The sequence below is a fragment of the Bos javanicus genome, chromosome 12, assembly GCF_032452875.1.
Source record: "Bos javanicus breed banteng chromosome 12, ARS-OSU_banteng_1.0, whole genome shotgun sequence".
Taxonomy (NCBI): domain Eukaryota; kingdom Metazoa; phylum Chordata; class Mammalia; order Artiodactyla; family Bovidae; genus Bos; species Bos javanicus.
In genome coordinates, this window is record NC_083879.1 from 46,324,296 (window position 1) to 46,345,813 (window position 21,518).

The 21,518-nt window shown below is 36.6% G+C and overlaps 1 protein-coding gene across 3 annotated transcripts in view; it reads right to left on the minus strand.

Annotated features, from left to right (window-relative positions):
- DACH1 (dachshund family transcription factor 1) overlaps positions 1-21,518 on the minus strand; it is a 475,499-nt gene that overhangs the window by 210,846 nt on the left and 243,135 nt on the right. For all 3 annotated transcript variants that reach the window (XM_061435055.1, XM_061435056.1, XM_061435057.1), the window contains exon 3: positions 6,086-6,247. In XM_061435055.1, coding sequence (XP_061291039.1) covers positions 6,086-6,247 — 162 coding nt within the window. The remainder of the gene's footprint in view (positions 1-6,085; positions 6,248-21,518) is intronic.

The window sequence follows — 21,518 nt, forward strand, 5'->3', positions numbered from 1 at the left end:
CATTGATTAAAAGTGTTTATATATAAATTGAAAGCTATCAGTTCTAAAATATTTCTCATTTCATGTGTCAGAGTTTTTTGGTCTTTTAGGGAAGTCTTGTCTGTTTCCATGTTTACAAGACTCTGGCTGTTAATATTGTTAAATTTTACTCATCGGACAGGAAGAAGGATCTTAGCAATCATTGTTAGGAAAAGAAACATTAAGAAAGTTAAAAAAAAAAGTTCCACATTTAATCTGTTAAACAATGGCAAATTTCTTATGAATCACTGATACTGTAATTGAACTGGAGACATTTTTAGAGCAAGCTTGCTTTGGCTTTTTCACCCTCCGATTTGGAATCTGCTCACAGTACTGCCAGCTTAACCAAAAAGGATTAACTCTCATATCCAACTGAGAACACAGATAATTCTCAGTAATTGGTAAAAAATGAAGATGAATGGGGCTGAGAGATAAGGAGCAATTAGCTCATCAGCAGTTACAGCTGTGCACTCAATCCGGATCCATCTCTTGAGTCTCGGCCCCTTTTAAAGAACCTACACAGAAAAAGCACAGGACACCCCTCCCCGAAAAATTGCTATACCTGCCCATCATTTCTCTAGTCTTCCATTTTATTTCCTTCCTATACAAAGACACCTGTCACAGCATGCTATGTAAATTACTACCTCTCTCAGGACCTATGTCTAAAGCCAATCTTCTTTTTAAACTTTTTTTTTATAACAGAAACCAAATGACTACTGTAGACACTCTTAAATTCCCTGTCAATCGTTTCATTATAGCAGCATCATCTGTTTGAAAATATAAGCAATTCCCTCATCTAATTATAGGAAGGATTTGAGGTTCATTAACATTGCCAAAGCAGAGAATCCAATGCGCAACTTCAGAGCTCTGCTTGGTGGCCAGTGTTCTCAGTTTCCTTTTATTTGCTTTCTCAAGGTCTCCAAGACTTTTTCCTGAAATCACAATATTAATTTTGCCTTCCAAATAGACACGTGAGATAGAAGAAAGGAAATGACTACAATGTAAAATATTTTATTTCTTCAGGACTAGCAAAAAAAAGTTAAGGGGATGATCAGATGGGGAAGATAATTTTATTATTTATCTGCCCAGCTTTTTTTTTTTTTTTGGTCATTGTTTTGTTTGTCGGTTGGTGGACAGAAGTAAGAAGTAAGGAATGCCATTGAAGAACACACACAGCTGTTTAATCCCAAACTAAAATTCTTGTTTTTACTTGAAACTCCTATATCCTTTTAACTATTGCAAATTTGGAAAATGCAAACAAATCCTACATTTCAGGCATATGAAATATGTTCAATTTGTGGATCACTGAATTAGGGTATTCTTGTCTACTTTCCATGGTGTTCAGAGGAGAAACTCTGAAGTCTTAAGATTACTTCACTTCCTCAAAGAAATAACAGCAGTTTGGGGTTATGACTATAGTTTAAACAATAAGATTTTCTTGGGACATCTGTTTTGAGATCACATTTTGAATAGATATGAACTCATTTCCTACGAAGCAAGCAATCTACTATTGTTGATAGCTGTTTACCAGTTCTATGAGTCAGATATTAGCTGGTGGCAAAGGTCCCTCTTAAATCCTCCTGTATTCTTTAAACTGTGTACATAGTGTTTTCCTTAAATAAAATGTTAAGAGAAGTAAAAATGCAGTCTTTTCCTGTCTCTTGGTAAATTATAGTCCACAAACGCTTGTACTTGGAAATAATATTTAATGTATTTATATTTAAAAGAGTCGTTTCCTTTGTTGTCATTAGTTAAGGGAGTAAGATATTAGGTTTAGCAAGTATGTAAATAACAGAGAAACTATTAAGAGATGCTTACTATGTCAATATTTATATAGCATTTAAAAACTAGAAGTTAAATTAAGTTTCCTTTATTTAGATTAAATCGATTGTGATTAATTTAGTATCCTCAAAAATGTGCATGATGCCAAAAAAAAAAGATAAGTAGATAAAACACAGCTACAGAGACTATGAAATTGACCTTGGGTTCACTGGTTTTAAATTCTGCCTTTCCAATATCCCAGTCCCAATTTCCAAGCAGCATTTTTTAAGATGGTTATGTAGATCAGTCCTTAAAGCAAAAAAATAGCAATTTATCTGGTCTGTATGTTGTGGATAGTGTTGCCACTAAAAAGAATCCAGGACATTTTTCCTTCTTATCTGCAATGTAGCTTATATCAGCCAACCTGTCACAAGATAGCACTTGATATAAACAAGAGATTGCAAAGACATCTCAGTAATCAATATCAGGATGGCTACAGTATGGAAACCCCAACCAGTGCATATCATTTGTCTCAGCATCTATTTCTATGGCCAAATGAAGCATTAATTCAAATCATAAATCTATGGTGATTTAAATCTGGGAATGAGCACCTGCCTGCTTTAATGATTTATTTTGTACATTTCAGTAAGCAGGAGATTTGTCCATATGAACTGACAGGTCACCTTCAGATGCCAGGAGCAGGCTGTTTATCACCATGCAGACTAGCATCTCATCTCAGCAAGTAAATATTAAACTAAAAGAATCCAATTGATTGTGGATGAGGGAGAATGGCGACACGGCCGTATATTTTACTCAGCCTGCCGATGCCTTACTCGGGTCTATCCTAAAGTCCTCACTTCTTCCTAAAGTGATCATTCTGTTGGAAAGATGTGAGCTCAAGGTTACCAAGTAAAATTGGGATGTAAAATAATTATTTGTCAGTGTCACAGGTTTCTTCAAACACCTTTTTTTTCTGGCTAATTGTTGCAATTCATATTAAGAACTAGAGACACTCATCTATAATAAAAACATCCCTCACCTCACCAAGCCAAATAAAATCAAACCAAGCAAAAGAAAAAAAATAATCTATTTTCTAGGGCAACAAGGATTTTATTTACGACCAAGAGGGGGCAAAATAGAGTGTTTCTACATACAGAGCTCTGAAACTAACAGAACTTGTGAGACAGATGAGTACAAGGGAAAAAAAGAACTTGAACTGACTTCAGAAATGCCACTAGATTTGGGCAGGGCTGAGAGTACAATACATCATTTAAGTAGCACCTCTCTGAGGGGTTTTTCTACTTCAAAGGGCTGATAGATTCATGAGAGCAAGTACATTTGTATCCTGAAATATAAAGCTTCTGAGATTCTTGGGATTCCTCCTGGAATTCATAGGCTTCAATACCACTTCCTAAGCGCCTCCTGCTAACTGATGTTCCTGGGGATCCACCATATCCTGTTATGACTGTCTTCCTTAACCACGTCACCCATTAGACTGCGTGCCCCGTGACTGTTGAGACTATTAGGATTATTTTTGAGTTCCTAGAATAAGCTAAAATCAAACACACAACAAAATCCAAATGATGTCACAGATGCCCCCAAATTTCCTCACAGGCATGAAGCTTAACAAATGCCTAGTAGAGAGCATAGGAAGACAGGAGGAAAGAGTTGGTGCTGTAAAAAGAGGAAGAAGGTGGTTTTCAGGAGGGCAAGCTGGAAGAAATCGTAACAATAGCAAAAATAATACCCACACAACCAACCTTACACATGACCAAAAGTGTGATAAACAGACATTGTAATGAATAAAATGATAAACACTTGACAAATATGCTTTCCTTTAATTCTCATGATGTAGATACTATTTTTTATGCCATTTTTCAGATTTGGAATGTAAGGCTCAGAAAGTTTACATAATTTTCCAAAGTCACATAGCAGTTAAGAAGTGTTTAATAAGTAGTAGTTATTAGACACTTACCAAGAGGCAGGCACTGTCCTGAGAAGCAGAGAAAACTGCAGCCTGTTTTAAAGCAACTACTTTGATCTTTGCAAACTCAACTCCCCCTCACCATTGCCCTGTACCTTCTCCCGCTCTACCCACTCCCTGCTCCAAACTCTGTTTCCCTGATCTCCAAGTAAAGAAGAAAGGAGCAAGGGGTATGCTCCAGAAGAATAATAAATCAAAAATTCTTAGAGGATAGTGGTATGTGAGAATAGAAGAAAAATGACAATGATAACATTTTGCCCCCAAACAGCTATAGATATATATAACACACATGATCGATATGCCTTAGGGACTAATGGTAGCATTAATGTTAACAAAGTCTCAAAATATTAAGGCCCTCTAGGAAAATTCAAATAAATACCCATTTCTGGCTCAAACTGGATGATGCATGTCAAAACTAAAAAGCGGTATAAACTAGCAAGCAAATACCTTAATGGAAGAAAAGTGATTGCTTCCAATAAAACACAAATTTAAACTGATTCTTGCTTAAGCCATTATGATAGTCTAGGTATCCAAATGATTATGGGAGGCACAAGGTGATCAGAAAACAAATGTTATTTCATAATATCAAATGTTAAGAGTATGTCAATGCCTAATTATGTTCTCTTTATCTTATGCCTATTGGTTTCTCCAAAGCCAGTTTCTGCTCTGCTGCTCAGGAAACTTGACAGAGGTATAAAGTTTCAATGTATTTTGTTCAAGTGTTATTACACTGCCTTATTCAAAGATCCCTCCTCACAACACCAACTACCAACAATAAACCGCACTGAAGTCTTAACTCTCCTAAAATTTTGAAAACAATCCAAATTATGTTTTGGAATTATAAGTATGATTTATAATGGCTAATTACTTGTTTTTAAAAGTGTCCAATTTTGCTCTATTTTATCAAAGTAAGACCATTATGTTACAACTGTGTGCAATCAATAGTTTTAAAAAGACAATTACAATTCTTTCATTTCACTTCAATAGTTTTTAACTTTTAGAAGTTTAAATTGAAGTGTGTAAACTATAACCTAAACAATCCACTGCCCTCTGTCTTCTTAATAGAAGCACCATAAATGTGAACGTTGATGTTTCCTTTAGTTCTTTTCAATTTTTGTGCCATTCTTTGGCTTTTTTACACATCTTTCCATCCTTCTAAGAATTGCTACCACCTTCTTTATCCTGCTCTCAAATCAAAGCCATTAACACTGCTCTTTCTCTTCCCTAGTTCTGATGAAAAAGTTATCTTTTTTCTCTTTTGTACACTCCACTTTGGCATCACTAAAGCCATGGTATTTGTGTATGTGTTTTAAAATTACTTCTTACTATGTTACTCATATCTAGCACATGATCTCATGAATTGTTGTGAAAATGATTATCACTGAAGTCCACAGCATTCCTTCCTACACCTACACCTATATGTCAAGGAACTGAAAGCAAGCAGATACTGATTATTAAAGAGATAATCTGTTAAAATGCAGCATAGAAAAGAAAATCTAATTGAACTGCCAAACTTATTGCCTCCCTCATGAACATATATGCTGGATACAGTCTCTTGTATACATCTTGTAGCATCCAAATTTCTCCTGTTACATTAAATTTTGAGCATGATTTCTATATTTTAAAGAAAAATAATTTGGTGGGGATAAAATGTTGTATCTCAAAAACAGAGATACAAAAGATATCCTCAATAAAAATGTGGCCCTCACTTGAAGTTGACTGACAAAATGAATTACCCAAAAGAATTCTGCAAAGATAAAGTTGTTCCTTTTATTTTAAACAGTGACTATTAATCTTACTTTTCTCCACACCTCAAGAACAAAAAAGATCAAATTAAGAAATTGAAGTGACATAGTTTAAATAAGAGAAATTGATAACGGTTGTATACAGAAAGAATGAATCAGCAGCATAATTTTCACTCTTGGCAGCCAGCACATGAGAAGGTAAAGTTTACATTTTGCTGCTAAGGCACGTTCTTCTTCGGTAACCAATGAATTACAAGTTAGAAGTCTGTGCCTTTGTTTGTAAATGTTCTTCTGTCACCTCGTGTATTATCAATTATTTCAAAATTCTAACTAATAAAGCTTATTTGTATTACGAAATGTGTTAACTAAAATCATATAGTAACATTTAAAAATAATGTTCTCAATTATTTATTTAGAATACATGTTGTTAGGCTAATTGGCTTCTTCAAAAGATACACTATCTTCAAAGCTAAAAGGAACAACTTCTTGAATGGGTAGCCAATAGCTGGGTTCTGTAAAAGAAAGTCACTTAGTAACAAAATGATTACAGTTAGGTTTCACTGAACAGAAAACTTACCAACACTTGAATTCATGTCCCCATTTTCAGAATCTGCTCCATGTTGGTTATTACTGGCGTGATAGTTGCTCATAGCTTCTAATTTGATTTTTTTCACCTTCATTGCTTCGGCGATAGCTGCATTGGTAGCAGCAGCAGCTGCTGCAGCTGCTGCTGTCAAACCTTTAAAGAATAAATTAAAAATGAGGTAATGCACATTCTGATTTTTCACATAAGAGTCCATGTACTTTATACAACACATATACAAACATATTGGAGTATCTGATTCCTTTATGCAATACTCTCATATCGTATATTCATTCCCAATGAACCAATGAAAGAACATTGATAGAATGGACAGAATGCTCTCCAAACTCCCACATCAGTATTAGCAGAAGCATAATCCGTACGTAGAAGGATAATAGTAGAAATAAGGCCAGAATTCTCTCTCAAACAACTCCATCTGAATATGTCATTCCCCGCCTGCTTCCAATGCTGTCCAGCTGCCTAATGAGGGTAAAAATATAACCTGCTTAACAATTCACCAAGCTTTTCACTAGACCTGGAAAGCTAGCTAATCACCCTAAATCTCCCTGTCTCATGCCTCACTCCCCCTGTGTTGAACTTGGCCCCAAGGCCCACATGTGCTCTGTGTCTTCAAGCCTGCACTTCCTCACAGACCATCAAATGTCCCAGACGACTCTACTTCTCATCCTCCAGTATTCTAGTCCCAGAGTCCACCCTTCTAATCACTATGCCATGATATTTATCCAAACAGTTTGTCTCTGTTCACTAAGAAAACGACAGGTAAGAGTGATCATGAGGGGATTTCCCTGGTGGTCCAGTGGTTAAGAATCTGCTTGCAATGCAGGGGACACTGGTTCAATCCCTAGTCAAGGAACTAAGATCCCACATACTATGGAGCAACTCAGCCCATGTGCCACAACTACTGAGCCTTCACGCTCTGGAGCCCACACTCGGAAGCTACTGTGCCTGCGCACCACAATGAAAGAGCCCACGTACCACAAGACCTGATGAAGCCAAATAAATAAATAAACTTTTTTTTTAAAGGAGTGATCATGAAATTAGAAATAACAGTGAGACCAATATGGAAGAGCAGAAAGAGAAGTGTCAGCTTTAGGTACAGGCACCAGGTATCCAGCAGAGGTTTCAGAGCAGTGTGAACTTCTAAGTCAAATCACTTCATCCTGACATTCTTCACATTCCCCTGGTAGCTTAGATGGTAAAGAATCTGCCTGCAATGCAGGACACCCAGGTTCAATTCCAGGGTCAGGAAGATCCCTTGGAGGAGGGCATGGCAATCCACTCTGGTATTTTTGTCTGGAGAATCCCATGGACAGAGAAGCCTAGCAGGCTACAGTCCATGGGGTCACAAAGAGTTGGACATGTCTGAGCACTACATGAATGATTTCTCTTAACTTTAGAACTTTGACATCTGTGAAAGGATATACCCTCCCACTGCCCTCATACTTTTTGCTATGGCTGCTTCAGAGCTGGCTTCAGTGCTTCAGCCCGCTCTGAATTTATCTGTATGATTTATTTCCACTCGCAGCTGGTGGATTAGAGACTGAACACCTCTCTCCTTCTTTTCCTCCCCACTAATCATCACTTCTACTTACTACAGCAAATAAGTTACTGCCTCAGGAATTAAAGAAAGTTTTGTTTTTGTTTTCCCCTAGAAACCTCTGCTTTATTTTAGAGGTTAGGGGAAGACCTCACCTTTCCCTCAGATCTGACCAAAAACACCCTGACAACTTTCACCCCAATGCAACAAAACTTTCAGACCGGATCTTTGCATGACAAACTGATAATCACCCCCTAAAAAGGCACTGGTCTGAACTAAAAGAATTCATCTGGGTCTGAACTGAACACTTATTGCCATTTAAGTCCCAACTTGAACTGATTCTCTCCTCTTCCTATGATTGAATTTACTCCCCAGTTACTCATTTCCTTCAAAGATGTTTCAGAACATTTTCTTTCCTGTTCTCTTAAAATTCTGTTTGTGTTTCCCAGAAAATCTCTCTTCCTCAATTCGCCTTGTCACCAGTGTGAACATCCCACTTGTCCTTTCCCTTTATTGCCTGGTGTTGTCCCATCTCCAATTTATGACACATCTTTATCTTTGATTTATGCAGCAGGTAAATCTTGTTCCATAGTATGCAAGTAAAAAAGAACACCTACAACTTGAGATATGAGTCTTATTATTGGATAGTTCTGAATCAAGCTCAGTAGCATGAAACATAACTATGCATGATATGGCCTTACATAAGCTATAAAAATCTTCTTAAGTATGTTTTCTTCATCTGTGAAGTCATCCTATTCACAAAGGGATAATAGAAGGATTAAATAATATAAACTGTGTGAAGAATGCCACATTGTTTAGTAAAAATTAGGCGGGCCTTGTGTGCTAGTTTTTACTTTAATAAGTCAAGCCCAGTCTTAGCTATGAGTCCTGCAGGATATGATGAGCTGACCACATCCCCCTCAGCTAGAAGCCTAATTCTCCTTATCTGCCTGCATTAACCCTTGACTTTTAAAAATGCTTTCAATAATTTTAGTATGAAAAGAGTACTTATGATACACTTCTATTTCTCCACTTGACATTTTTCTCCCCAGGTTTACACTTCTAATATAAATTCCAACAGATAGTTGTGTGTATGATACACATACATGCTATAACTTAACTATAATACTTTTAAAATATTCTATTTTCAGTATGGTTTCATGATGACAAGAAGAAAGCTATTACATTTACAACAGTTGCTGATTTTAGTTCTACTAACTCACCTTGATGTTTGATGGGTCCTCAAATTTAATTCTTTAATAACTTTCGAATTCAGCCAATTTTCTCCATCTCTATTGGCTCCCCCTAGTACAAACTGTCACTTTTTCTTCCATGAAGTATTGTAATTATTCTTAACAGCTTTTACTTTCTCTACTTTCAGTCTCTTATGATTCATGCAGCAGTCAACATAACCTTACGAAAATGAAAATCCAATCCTGACATTCAATGCCTGCTCTGAGGAGCAAGTTGGGTGCTTCATGTGTCTGTCAGGGCCCTGTGTGCTCAGTCCTCTGCTTCTCTGTGTGGCATTATCTTTCCACCAGGTTCCTTTTGCTTTCTGTCTTCAGAAACATAGACATCTTTCACGTCTTCTAACAAACATTTCCTCTTTCAAATTAGACTCTGCACATGGTGTTCAAACTTTCTAGAAAAGCTGTCCAGTTCCATACCCCAGACCTGTCCCTGCAAGCCATGTGATGGCTTAAATATGATGCTCCACAGGGAGCAGGCTCAGGATCCTGACTCTTTAATCAGCTTCCTTAGTGGTTCAGACAGTAAGTATATGCCTACAATATAGGAGACCTGAGTTCAATCCCCGAGTCATGAAGATCTCCTGGAAAAGGAAATGGCTAACCACACTAGTATTCTTGCCTGGAGAATCTCATATACAGAGGAGCCTGGCAGGCTACAGTCTACAGCCTTACAAAGAGTCGAACACGACTGACTGACTAACATTTTCATTTCACTTTTCTTTTTTCAGTGGAAACAGGCTTAAGATTCTTACTCCTCAATCTACCTAGGAAAGAGCTCCAGCACTTCAAGAATCAATCTAAGACTTGCTTATTTTAAAGAGCTGACTTTCCCCACCCTACTCCACAAGAGTAGAGCTTGTGTTCTCAGCTCTGTTGAATGAGAATTTGTCTTCTCTGTGCATTAGAATCACTCACAGAGCTTTAAAACCATACAAAGAGCTGAGTTCTATCATCTGAGATTCTGGTTATTTTGAGTTGTATATTTGAGTTGAATTTACTGCTCCTTGGGTTATATTAATGTGAAATCTGAGAACACAAACTCACTCCCTTAAATTGTTTTTTTTTGAGGGGGAAAGTGGGGAGAGGGATGTTGCTTGGGGGGTTAGTTAGGGCTGACTCTTCTAACTAGGTTATAACACCAAAAGGACAGAAAAACATTCTTAATATAATTATCTCAAACACTGAAGCCAAAGCCTGGCACAATTTGTATCTGAATGAAAAAAATGCTTCTGAAATTGGATTACCTGAAAAGCCACAAGAGAAATATGGGCATTATTTTGACAATATCAGGCTTCCCTGGTAGCTCAACTGGTAAAGAATCCACCTGCAATGCAGAAGACCCTGGCTTGATTCGTGATCAGGAGGATCTGCTGGAGAAGGGATAGGCTACCCACTTCAGTATTCTTGGAATTCCCTGGTCCCTCAGCTTGTAAATAATCCACCTGCAATGTGGGAGAACTGGGTTTGATTCCTGGGTTGGGAAAATCCCCTGGAGAAGGAAACAGTTACCCACTCCAGTATTCTGGCCTGGAGAATTCCATCGACAATACAGTCCATGGGGTCAAAACAGTCGGACACAACTAAGCGACTTTCACTTTGACAATATCAATGTATGCCATTAAAAACACTTTATATATATTGCAGTCAATAAAAATATACTAACAGTAGCAAATCTCATTAACTTAATAATAAGCATTTACTCTCCATTGCTGGAGACAATTACAAAAGTCTCACCTTCCCTTCTGCATTTATTGCACTTTCTGTTGGCCTTATCATAGCCCTTTCAAATCATTAATATAATTCTCAAATCCTCTCTGGCTTGCTGCCTCTAGTAAAATCTTACTTTAGAATATAGACACTCACTTTAGAAAGAGCCCCCATTGTATATTTTGTTCCCTATTGAAGCTGCCTTTGAAAGAACAGTTTAACAAATTCACAAAAAAGCTCCAGTGTTTTGTCTATGTTTCATAGAGAACACAGTGTTAAAACTCTTCCAATGTAATCAAGAATGGTTTGCTGGTGCGACATGCATGGACCCAGAGATTATCACATGAAATGAAGTAAATCAGGCAAAGACAAATATCATATGATGTCACTTATATGTGGAAATAAAAAATGATACAAATGAACTTATTTACAAAACAGTCTCACAGACTTAGAACACAAACTATGGTGACCAAAGGAGAAACTTCGGGGGAAGGATAAACTAGGAGTTTGGAATTAATGGATACATATTACTATATATAAAACAGAAAAACAACAAAGACCTAGCATATAGCACAGAGAACTATATTCAACATCTTATAATACCTTATAATGGGAAGGAATATGGAAAAGCATAAATATGCTTATATATGTATATAACTGAATCACTTTGCTGTATACCTGAAGCTAACAAAACATTGTAAATCATCTATGAAGTGAAGTGAAGTCGCTCAGTCGTGTCCGACTCTTTGCGACCCCATGGACTGTAGCCCACCAGGCTCCTCCATCCATGGGATTCTTCAGGCAAGAATACTGGAGTGGGTTGCCATTTCCTTCTCCAGGGGATCTTCCTGACCCAGGGACTGAACCTAGGTCTCCCACACTGCAGGCAGATGCTTTATCCTCTGAGCCACCAGGGAAGCCCTCTATCCAATATGAAAAAATTTTAAAAAGAATGGTCTGCTTGTGTAAACACTGGTAATAAAACATCTACCACATACTTTTTCTCCCTGTGTAAGCTTTTCCTACTTAGAACTCTTTCCACTTGCCTCATATTCAGATTTCATGATATTCTCCTTCAATATCCCACCCTGAAACAGCGCATTTATGACTGCTTTTAACTTTTTCCAGACAAAACAAGTCCTTTTTTCCCCTAAGAACTAGGTAATCCAGTTTCTCGACGTGATAATCTATATCAAATCCAGCTGCGGAGCTTGGTAAAGTGGAAGATTATCATCGCTGGGGCCATATTCACAGAATCTATCTCTTAGATGGGCTTCCCTCATAGCTCAGTTGGTAAAGAATCTGCCTTCAATGCTGGAGACCCCGGTTCCATTCCTGGGTCAGGAAGATCCCATGGAGAAGGGATAGGCTACCCACTCCAGTATCCTTGGGCTTTCCTTGTGGCTCAGTTGGTAAAGAATCCACCTGCAATGGGAGACCTGGGTTTGATCCCTTGGTTGGGAGGATTGTATAGTCCATGGGGTTGCAAAGAGTCAGACATAACTGAGCGACTTTCACTTTTCATTTCTGAGAGATGGACTGAAAAATCTGTAATTTTATCTTTCAACAGGTTGATTCTCTGCACTTAGATTATTTGATGACAATAATATACCATATTAAAGTGTGGCTGCATTTTACAATAAAAGCTTATTAGCCTGGTAGTAGTTTTTGAAAGTGAGTATAGTTCAGAATCAACAAGGAAACTTGTTACAAAACAAAATTAGGATGACTCAATCATCAGGATCTGAGACACACTGTTGTAGATGCAGACTCAGAACTGTAGGTTCAGACTTTGGAAAATTGAGTCTTCTATGCCTGTAGCTGAGCACAGCAGAAGCAAAGAGGCCAGCCAGGTAATGCTGCACTTCCGTGTGATATAAATACAGTAGTCCTGTGTGTGATTAAGTCAACCAACAACTTACACTGACAAATCTATTTGGTATATACAGTAACTGTTAACCAAAGAGCTTGAGTAACTTCTGATTCTTCAATCACGTAGAATTTTTATCAGATTTATTTCTCTCATTGGGGGAAAGTTATGTGTATATATATAACACACACGCATAGTGTGTGTGTGTGTGTGTGTGTGTGTGTGTGTGTGCCCGCGAGTGCGCAGGTGCACAGTGAAGAAACAAATAAATGAATAAAGAATCTCTCCCACTAAGGAAAGATTAAATCATCTATTTTACTTCCTGAAATTTTCTTTTTTATACGCCCCAAGAACAATAGTAGTATTTTACACATAAGATCAAAACATGCACTAAAACATGTAGTCAAATATCAGTTCAGTCAGTTCAGTCGCTTAGTCGTGTCTGACTCTTTGCGACCCCATGAATCGCAGCACACCAGGCCTCCCTGTCCATCACCATCTCCCAGAGTTCACTCAAATTCACGTCCATCGAGTCAGTGATGCGATCCAGCCATCTCAGCCTCTGTCATCCCCCATTCCCCCTGCCTGCAATGCCTCCCAGCATCAGAGTCTTTTCCAATGAGTCAACTCTTCGCATGAGGTGGCCAAAGTACTGGAGTTTCAGCCTTAGCATAATTCCTTCCAAAGAAATCCCAGGGCTGATCTCCTTCAGCATGGACTGGTTGGATCTCCTTGCAGTCCAAGGGACTCTCAAGAGTCTTCCCCAACACCACAGTTCAAAAGCATCAATTTCTCCTTGCAGTCCAAGGGACTCTCAAGAGTCTTCCCCAACACCACAGTTCAAAAGCATCAATTCTTCGGCGCTCAGCTTTCTTCACCGTCCAACTCTTGCATCCATATATGACCACTGGAAAAACCATAGCCTTGACTAGATGGACCTTTGTTGGCAAAGTAATGTCTCTGCTTTTCAATATGCTATCTAAGTTGGTCATAACTTTTCTTCCAAGGAGTAAGCGTCTTTTAATTTCATGGCTGCAGTCACCATGTGCAGTGATTTTGGAGCCCAAAATAATAAAGTCTGACACTGTTTCCCCATCTGTTTCCCATGTAGTGATGGGACCAGATGCCATGATCTTCTTTTTCTGAATGTTGAGCTTTAAGCCAACTTGCTCACTCTCCTCTTTCACTTTCATCAAGAGGCTTTTGAGTTCCTCTTCACTTTCTGCCACAAGGGTGGTGTCATCTGCATTGAGATTATTGATATTTCTCCAGGCAATCTTGATTCCAGCCTGTGCTTCTTCCAGTCCAGCGTTTCTCATGATGTACTCTGCATAGAAGTTAAATAAGCAGGGTGACAATATACAGCCTTGACATACTCCTTTTCCTATTTGGAACCAGTCTGTTCTTCCATGTCCATCCAGTTCTAACTGTTGCTTCCTGACCTGCATATAGGTTTCTCAAGAGGCAGGTCAGGTGATCTGGTATTCCCATCTCTTTCAGAATTTTCCACAGTTTATTGTGATCCAAACAGTCAAAGGCTTTGGCATAGTCAAGAAAGCAGAAATAGATGTTTTTTGGAACTCTCTTGCTTTTTCCATGATCCAGCAGATGTTGGCAATTTGATCTCTGGTTCCTCTGCCTTTTCTATAACCAGCTTGAACATCAGGAAGTTCATGGTTCACATATTGCTGAAGCCTGGCTTGGAGAATTTTGAGCATTACTTTACTAGCGTGTGAGATGAGTGCAATTGTGCGGTAGTTTGAGCATTCTTTGGCATTGCCTTTCTTTGGGATTGGAATGAAAACTGACCTTTTCCAGTCCTGTGGCCACTGCTGAATTTTCCAAAATTGCTGGCACATTGAGTGCAGCACTTTCACAGCATCATCTTTCAGGATTTGAAAGAGCTCAACTGGAATTCCATCACCTTCACTAGCTTTGTTCATAGTGATGCTTTCTAAGGCCCACTTGACTTCACACACCAGGATTTCTAGGTGAGTGATAACACCATTGTGATTATCTTGGTCATGAAGATCTTTTTTGTACAGTTCTTCTGTATATTCTTGCCATCTCTTCTTAATATCTTCTGCTTCTGTTAGGGCCATACCATTTCTGTCCTTTATTGAGCCCATCTTTGCATGAAATGTTCCCTTGGTATCTCTAATTTTCTTGAAGAGATCTCTAGTCTTTCCCATTCTGTTGTTTTCCTCTATTTCTTTGCATTGGTCACTGAGGAAGGCTTTCTTATCTCATAGTCAAATATAGTATAGATTTATTTTATTTTAAAATACTTAAACCCTATTTTATCATCATCAATTGGGAGACTTTAATGTATGCCTAAAATTCTGTCACTAATAAAATAATGTATTGAAAGACAGTTTGTTTGTTTGTTTTTTTAAAGTCTTCCTTCAGAGAAAGGATAATAAGTCATGAATACATTGTGTAATTCCTAGACCTTATATTGGCCCTCAGAAAAGGGACTTTTAATCAAACTTCAGTTAAAATCCATAGGCCTTAGAGCATGAAGAGATATTCAGGTTTTTTTTTTTCTATCTGATCTTTATAAACTTTCACTTACAAAAGAATAAGCATATTTTTACACAGCATTTGGAAATACAGCTTGTCATATTAGCGTTTGAATTACACTACAAACTCATTACTGTGGGCTCCATTCTGTTTACTCCTTCAGAGCAAATTCTATATTATCTTTTAACTAGCTATGGTTAGATTTTTCTTTTTATCTTGGCTTATAGGTTTCTTTTCATAATACTTTTATTTTTTGATGCACCATTAAAATCTTTAAGAGTTCTTTTTGAAAAAGTGACTGACATGGGGATTACTATTTATCTACACTCACTATCATAGAAAGAATAAACATATGGTGGCTGAAAGAAACACTTTAAAGAGTCGTACAAACTTTGGACAACATTTTTATGAAATAATGCAGTAAGTTATATAATTCCTAAACCTTCAAAATTCCTATCTTTAAGAGATACCAGTTCCGATCAGTAGTGTTATGGGGAATAAAGGTAAAATAGTGCACACAACAGCTAAACCCTCTGCAAATGGTAGTAAATATTTTCAAGTAACCCATAAAATCCAGCACACCTTTGTTTAGTTTTACATTTGTTCAATTATTCACAAAAATGCAAATATGACAAAAGCTATCCAAAGCTGTAGGGTTAGAATCTAGCCATTTGGCAAACGGACACCTGAAAATCATGCTTCTATCCAATCTTTTGACTTAGTAGTCTCTGTCGATCAAAGTTATCATAAAATCATTAACTTTCCACTCTGTGCTATATTGATACAAAGCCTTTGCTACTTCAAATTCAATATCCAAAATCCAATCCTTGGGTTTATCATTTGGAAGAGAAGTAGGCATTACTGTTGCTTAAGAGCCTTTTCCTTGCAAAGATAGCATTTTCGTTTTGCTCTCAACTTTTATCAAGAGCTTTCAAATACTTCAAATACTGTTATACAATCCTGACTGCTCTCTCTAAAAAGGGAAAAGTACCCCCATTCTATTTATTTCAAATAAGTTAATATCCTTAGTTATAAAGAGTAGATTACAACTATAGATTATAAATATCAATAAAAGAGACATATTGCTGTCAAATTCTTTCTCTGATCTGTTTGTTTGCTCATTAACTTGAAAGGTCTAATCTTTGATCTTTGGTTTCAAAGACAACAAGATGACTTCCAAATGTTTGATATGTTGTCTACTTTTACATCACATTCCATATAAAATGTATTTTCCAAGACTTAATGGCTAAATAAAATTAGTTATAAGCAAGAGATAGTAAGCATTCAAAGTTTCCATATGATAGACTTTTTATGAGTCTGTCACATTACCCAAACTTAGAAAAAAACACTTTAACATGCACTCATTTCTAGCCAATAGTAGTTATTATTAATATTCTGGAATTAATAAGTTATTTATGTCTGGCATTCTTCCTACTGATTATTCAGGGAGACAGGCGGCTTATAAATATCTCATCACTCCACCGTCACAGAAATTTCATCGACAGTGCTCATGCACAGCTATTAGCAATATGAATCTAACCATTACAAGAAGGAGGAAAATCGAACATGTGGCATTAATACGCAGTCCTGGTTCCTAACCATCTGATAGGCAGATGGTGTGAAGCGGATTCTCCAGCTGAAATGAAGGGGCACATCATTTAAAACCTTGTTTGCATTCTAACTGATATCAGTGCCATATTGATATACATGATACATCATGGCAGTATTTGAACAATCTAGTTTGTTTCCGTCATAAATGTTTACAACCTTGTTTTTTTTTTAATCTTATAAGCATGTTCAGAAGAGTGTATTTTTAATTTATGAAACCTATTGTTTACTTCTGTTGAATTAGAAGATTAGAGAAAGCAAGAATATTAAATTACCTCAACCAGAGCAATATAACCAAGACAGATGAATAAAGTGGGTTTCTATTTTCAATAAGATGTTAGTAAAGGAATTTTAAAATTAGCCCAGGCATTTTGTGCATTAAATTCATTTATTCATTTAAGCCTTCTAGGTTTTTCTCCCCCAAGTGGCATACAGAGATACTTAATGCTTTACATAGTCATTCATTTAAAATTCTTGCTGTGTGCAATTAATCTTGTCCAACAATTTGATTCAGAAAGTAAAACATCAAAAAGCATAGCTCATTTCAACAGTCATTACTGTGAAGTAATCTTTCTGCTCCTGACAGGTCCTATAGACTTTTTGCAAAATTCTATTGAAGGTGCATTGTAAGCTCCGTATGAGTCTGAATTACAACTCAATTGAAATCACTCCAAGTCTTAGAAGAACTCTTGGCTCAATATAGCAACTTGAAAACACCAGTACCTTTTTTCCACTCTGTCTTCTTCCTATCCTTATTTAAATGCCAGCTGTCTAAAAAACTGAAACTAATTTTCACAGTTATTTTATTTCCCAATACTTTCTATTAAATGGAAATTATGATTGAAATATGTCTGTCCTCCCCATTAAATGATTAAATAACAGAAATGATAAGCAATTAGAATAAATAACTTTATTGTAAGGCAGGAGAGGCTGAAGATTTTGAATGTGAGTTTTTCTCCTAAGGTACATTAGAAAAGAAAAACTGATCTTTCAGACTATTAATGTAAACAGTCACTATACCAGTTTCCAGTTTTCAATTGGTTAAATTACATTTTTAAATGTTTGGATTAACAACAAAAAATCTACCAATTTGGAGAAATATACAGGAAGTGTATTATAATCTTGAGAATGACTAGTAAATCAAGTATACATCAAGTTTAGCCTTCTTTACTGATTAGCTTGAAATCTGCAGCCTCACAGAGTTTACCAAGTAACAGCAGTCGTGAAGTCAGAGGGAGTGAATCCCATGGGATGTCATTTGGCCACATGTAAAATCACTGAGAAATTTTCATGGAAGTTTTTGAAACACTCAACTTCTAAACACTAACCCATAGAATCAGGCTGAAACAGAATCGATTCAAATGTTTAAATTACTATGATTTAAAATAAGAAAATATGCAATTTTTGGAAGTTAAACCTGACACAATGTTTTGAATATAAAACTTTTACTTCTACTCCATCTGTTAACATTACCACCTTTAGAAAAATATGTAACAGACACTTGGAATCTGGACTTGTAAAACGCAGAGAAGAGAAAGACTTTATCTACTGCAACTCTTTTATTTTACTGATGATGCAACTTAGGGGCGTCTAGGTTAATCATTTCTATAAAGTTACACCATTAAATAATGATAGAGTAATCCCAATTCCCCTAACTCCCTCTTCAGTACGGTCCACACTGACTCTGTTCATAAATGTAAAAAAAAAAAATTACAGAATATAGTAAACTATGGAATCATTGAAGGAAAATGAAAGCTGTTTGCTTAAGTAGCTTATGGATTGCACAGGAAGTCAAAGTTATAGACACACAGATAATATCACAAGTGTAAGTTAACCTCACTTAACAACCTGATATAAATGTTCATTTGTGATTCCATTTTATAAATTTCAGAATCTATTTGTCGTGAAAACAATGATCATTCAACTGTCTTTTTGTTTAGTCACTAAGTCATGTCCAACTCTGTGACCCCATGGACTACAGCATACCAGGCTTCCCAGTCCTTCACAATCTCCTGGAGTTTGCTTGAACTCATGTTCATTGAGTCGGTGACACCATCCAACCATCTCATTTCAGCTGCCCCCTTCTCCTCTTGCTCTCAATCTTTTCCAGCACCAGGGTCTTTTCCAATGAGTCAGCTCTTTATTAGGGGGGCCAAAGTATTGGAGCTTCAGTATCAGTCTTTTTAATGAATATTCAGGGTTGATTTACTTTAGGATTGACTTTCAACTTTTAGAATTGACATTCAACTTTGTGCACAAAACTTTTAACCTGTACTACTGATGAAATATATTGTTCATAACATTACCCTGAGTCCTATATTTTAAATACAGAGTAACAAGAAATAAAAGAAAGGCAAATAAATTATTTTCCTCTCTATATCTTGAATACAGAACAACTGACAAATAAGAAAAAAAGAAAGAGGTAATCTTTGTCTTGAATTGTCAATAAATTGCTCTTATTTCATTATTCCATTCTTCACTAAACCGGGCACTAGAAGTTCTCACATTTGTCTATGGCCCAGTATTTCTTACTACCTACATGACTGGTCAAACCAAATTACAAAAAGCATTGACCCCAAGCAGGTAGCTCTTACCAACCTGAGAGTAACTGACAGTATTAACATTCTGAAAGGATGTTTTTATAAAAGGCCACTTATCAATATATTGGTAACAGTTCAGGCAGGTAATAAGTGAAAAGAGAAAATGGTGTCATAAATTTAATTTCCTGTCAAAGAGTCACCTCATTGGCACTTTAGTCTAAGGATAATCTTTCCACTTGTTTTCTACTTTTCTCAACACCATGTAAATCCTCTGCTAAATCCTTTGATACTTCAATAAGTCTCTCTTTTTTTCTTTTTCTACAATCATGGTAACGTGCAGGGCTCTGTCAGTGTATGATTGTTGATGAAGAGAGGAGAAGATGAGAAAAAGTTATAAGAGAAGTGATTGTTTTGACATGTAAGGCTTGTCTGTGGGAGTTATCCAATGATATAAATAACTGGAGACAATGTAATCGTAAAGTTTTTTTGATGCAGTAATACAAATTTTTTAAAGTAAAAGACTCAAGAAATACACACACATATATATATTACTTTACACACATATATAAAAATGCATCATTATATATATATGTGTGTGTGTGTGTGTGTGTGTGTACAGGGAGGCCTGGTGTGCTGCAATTCATGGGGTCACAAAGAGTTGGACACAACTGAGCAACTGAACTGAACTGAACTGATACATATATAGATGGGCTTCCCTGGTGGCTCAGTGGTAAAGAATCACCTGCAACACAGGAAGTGTACACTGGATCTCTGGGTCAGGAAGATACCCTGTAGAAGGAAAGAGCAACCCACTCCCATATTCTTGCCTGAGAAATCCCATAGACAGAAGAGCCTGGCAGGCTACAGCCTATGGGGATGCAAAAGAGTCAGACACGACTTAGCAACTAAACAACAACATATATATATATATATATAAAATATGTTATGTATAATGTATATAAAATATATAAATATATATATATAATGACACATACACACTTTCTAAACAGAGGTTGGGATCTAAGAACAGTATATAGCCATGTTCACAGAATAACAATAAAGAAAGAAATGGCAACCCACTCCAGTATTCTTGCCTGGAGAATCCTGTGGACAGAGGAACCTGGCAGGCCATGGTCCATAGGGTCGCAGAGAGTCGGATATGACTGAAGCGACTAAGCACACACTGAATAACAATAGGATAAGAATGGAAAGACTATTTGAAGCAATATATTCTTCACACTTTTGTCATTACGTTCTTATATTTATTCTATCATTTCATTGAATCTCCATATTCAGCCTATAAGTAATGTATTTTTCTTATATGATTTCAAGAAAAATATGAATGGTGAGAGCTCAATTGTAGTGTTTAGAAAAGTAGGGTTTTGGTTGCTGCTTTAAAGCTGGACTATGGAAAAGAATAATTCTGATTAATTCAGAAAAATAGATATTTCCATGTGACAAGGAAGATAAAAAAAATATAGCTCTTCGTTCATAACTTCAAATTGTTCATCCTTCTCTAGAGCATGGCAGGAAGCCTTTATCATGGCATGCTTTTGTAGTCATAGTCATGATATTTAATTTTCTTAGTGTAATTTAGACCAGTTACTTTCAATGTATGATTTTGAGACAATCTTGTACTTTATTGTTCAAGAAATAAATGCTGTCTATGTTCAAAATGATTTCCCCTTTGAGGTTTGATTAGTATCAATCCAGCTCACCTAGGAAAAGAGCAAGTGGATGTCAAGGAAAATTACCAACAGTTGGCATTACATTATTCACTTCTTTCTCTCTCTTTTTGCTTTTTTGCTTCAAAAATCATTACAACAGAAAGAAATATCTAATTTCTAATATGGCAAGAAATGCAAGTCTTTTGTACATTCCAATAAAACCTTTCACTTTATTTCAAAACAATAATAATTTAGAGCAAAAATTTTCCTTACATCTCTTCATTTTTGAGTGAAGTTTGTCATTGGACTGATCCAATGGCTTCTCTTGACCTAATTTATGTTGTACCATGAGATTCTATTAAAAGAAACTAAATCACTGCAGTAGATTTATTCACCTTAAATAATTTAAGCTAATTGAAAAAGAACCAAACTGAAACTAAAACACTTCTCTCAAGCATCCAACTTCTGCATATCAATTAGTAATTTAAACAACCAGCTAATCATAACAGCTTCATGTGAAACATGGGCCTGTGCTTTATACACATTTCTGTACTTCCATGAAGCTGAAGAAAGAAATGAACGTCAAATTTGTATCTGAAATCATATATATCTATTCTGGAGTCATTCAGTTCAGCCATTCAGTTGTGTCCAACTCTTTAGAAGCCAATGGACTGCAGCACACCAGGCCTCCCTGTCCATCA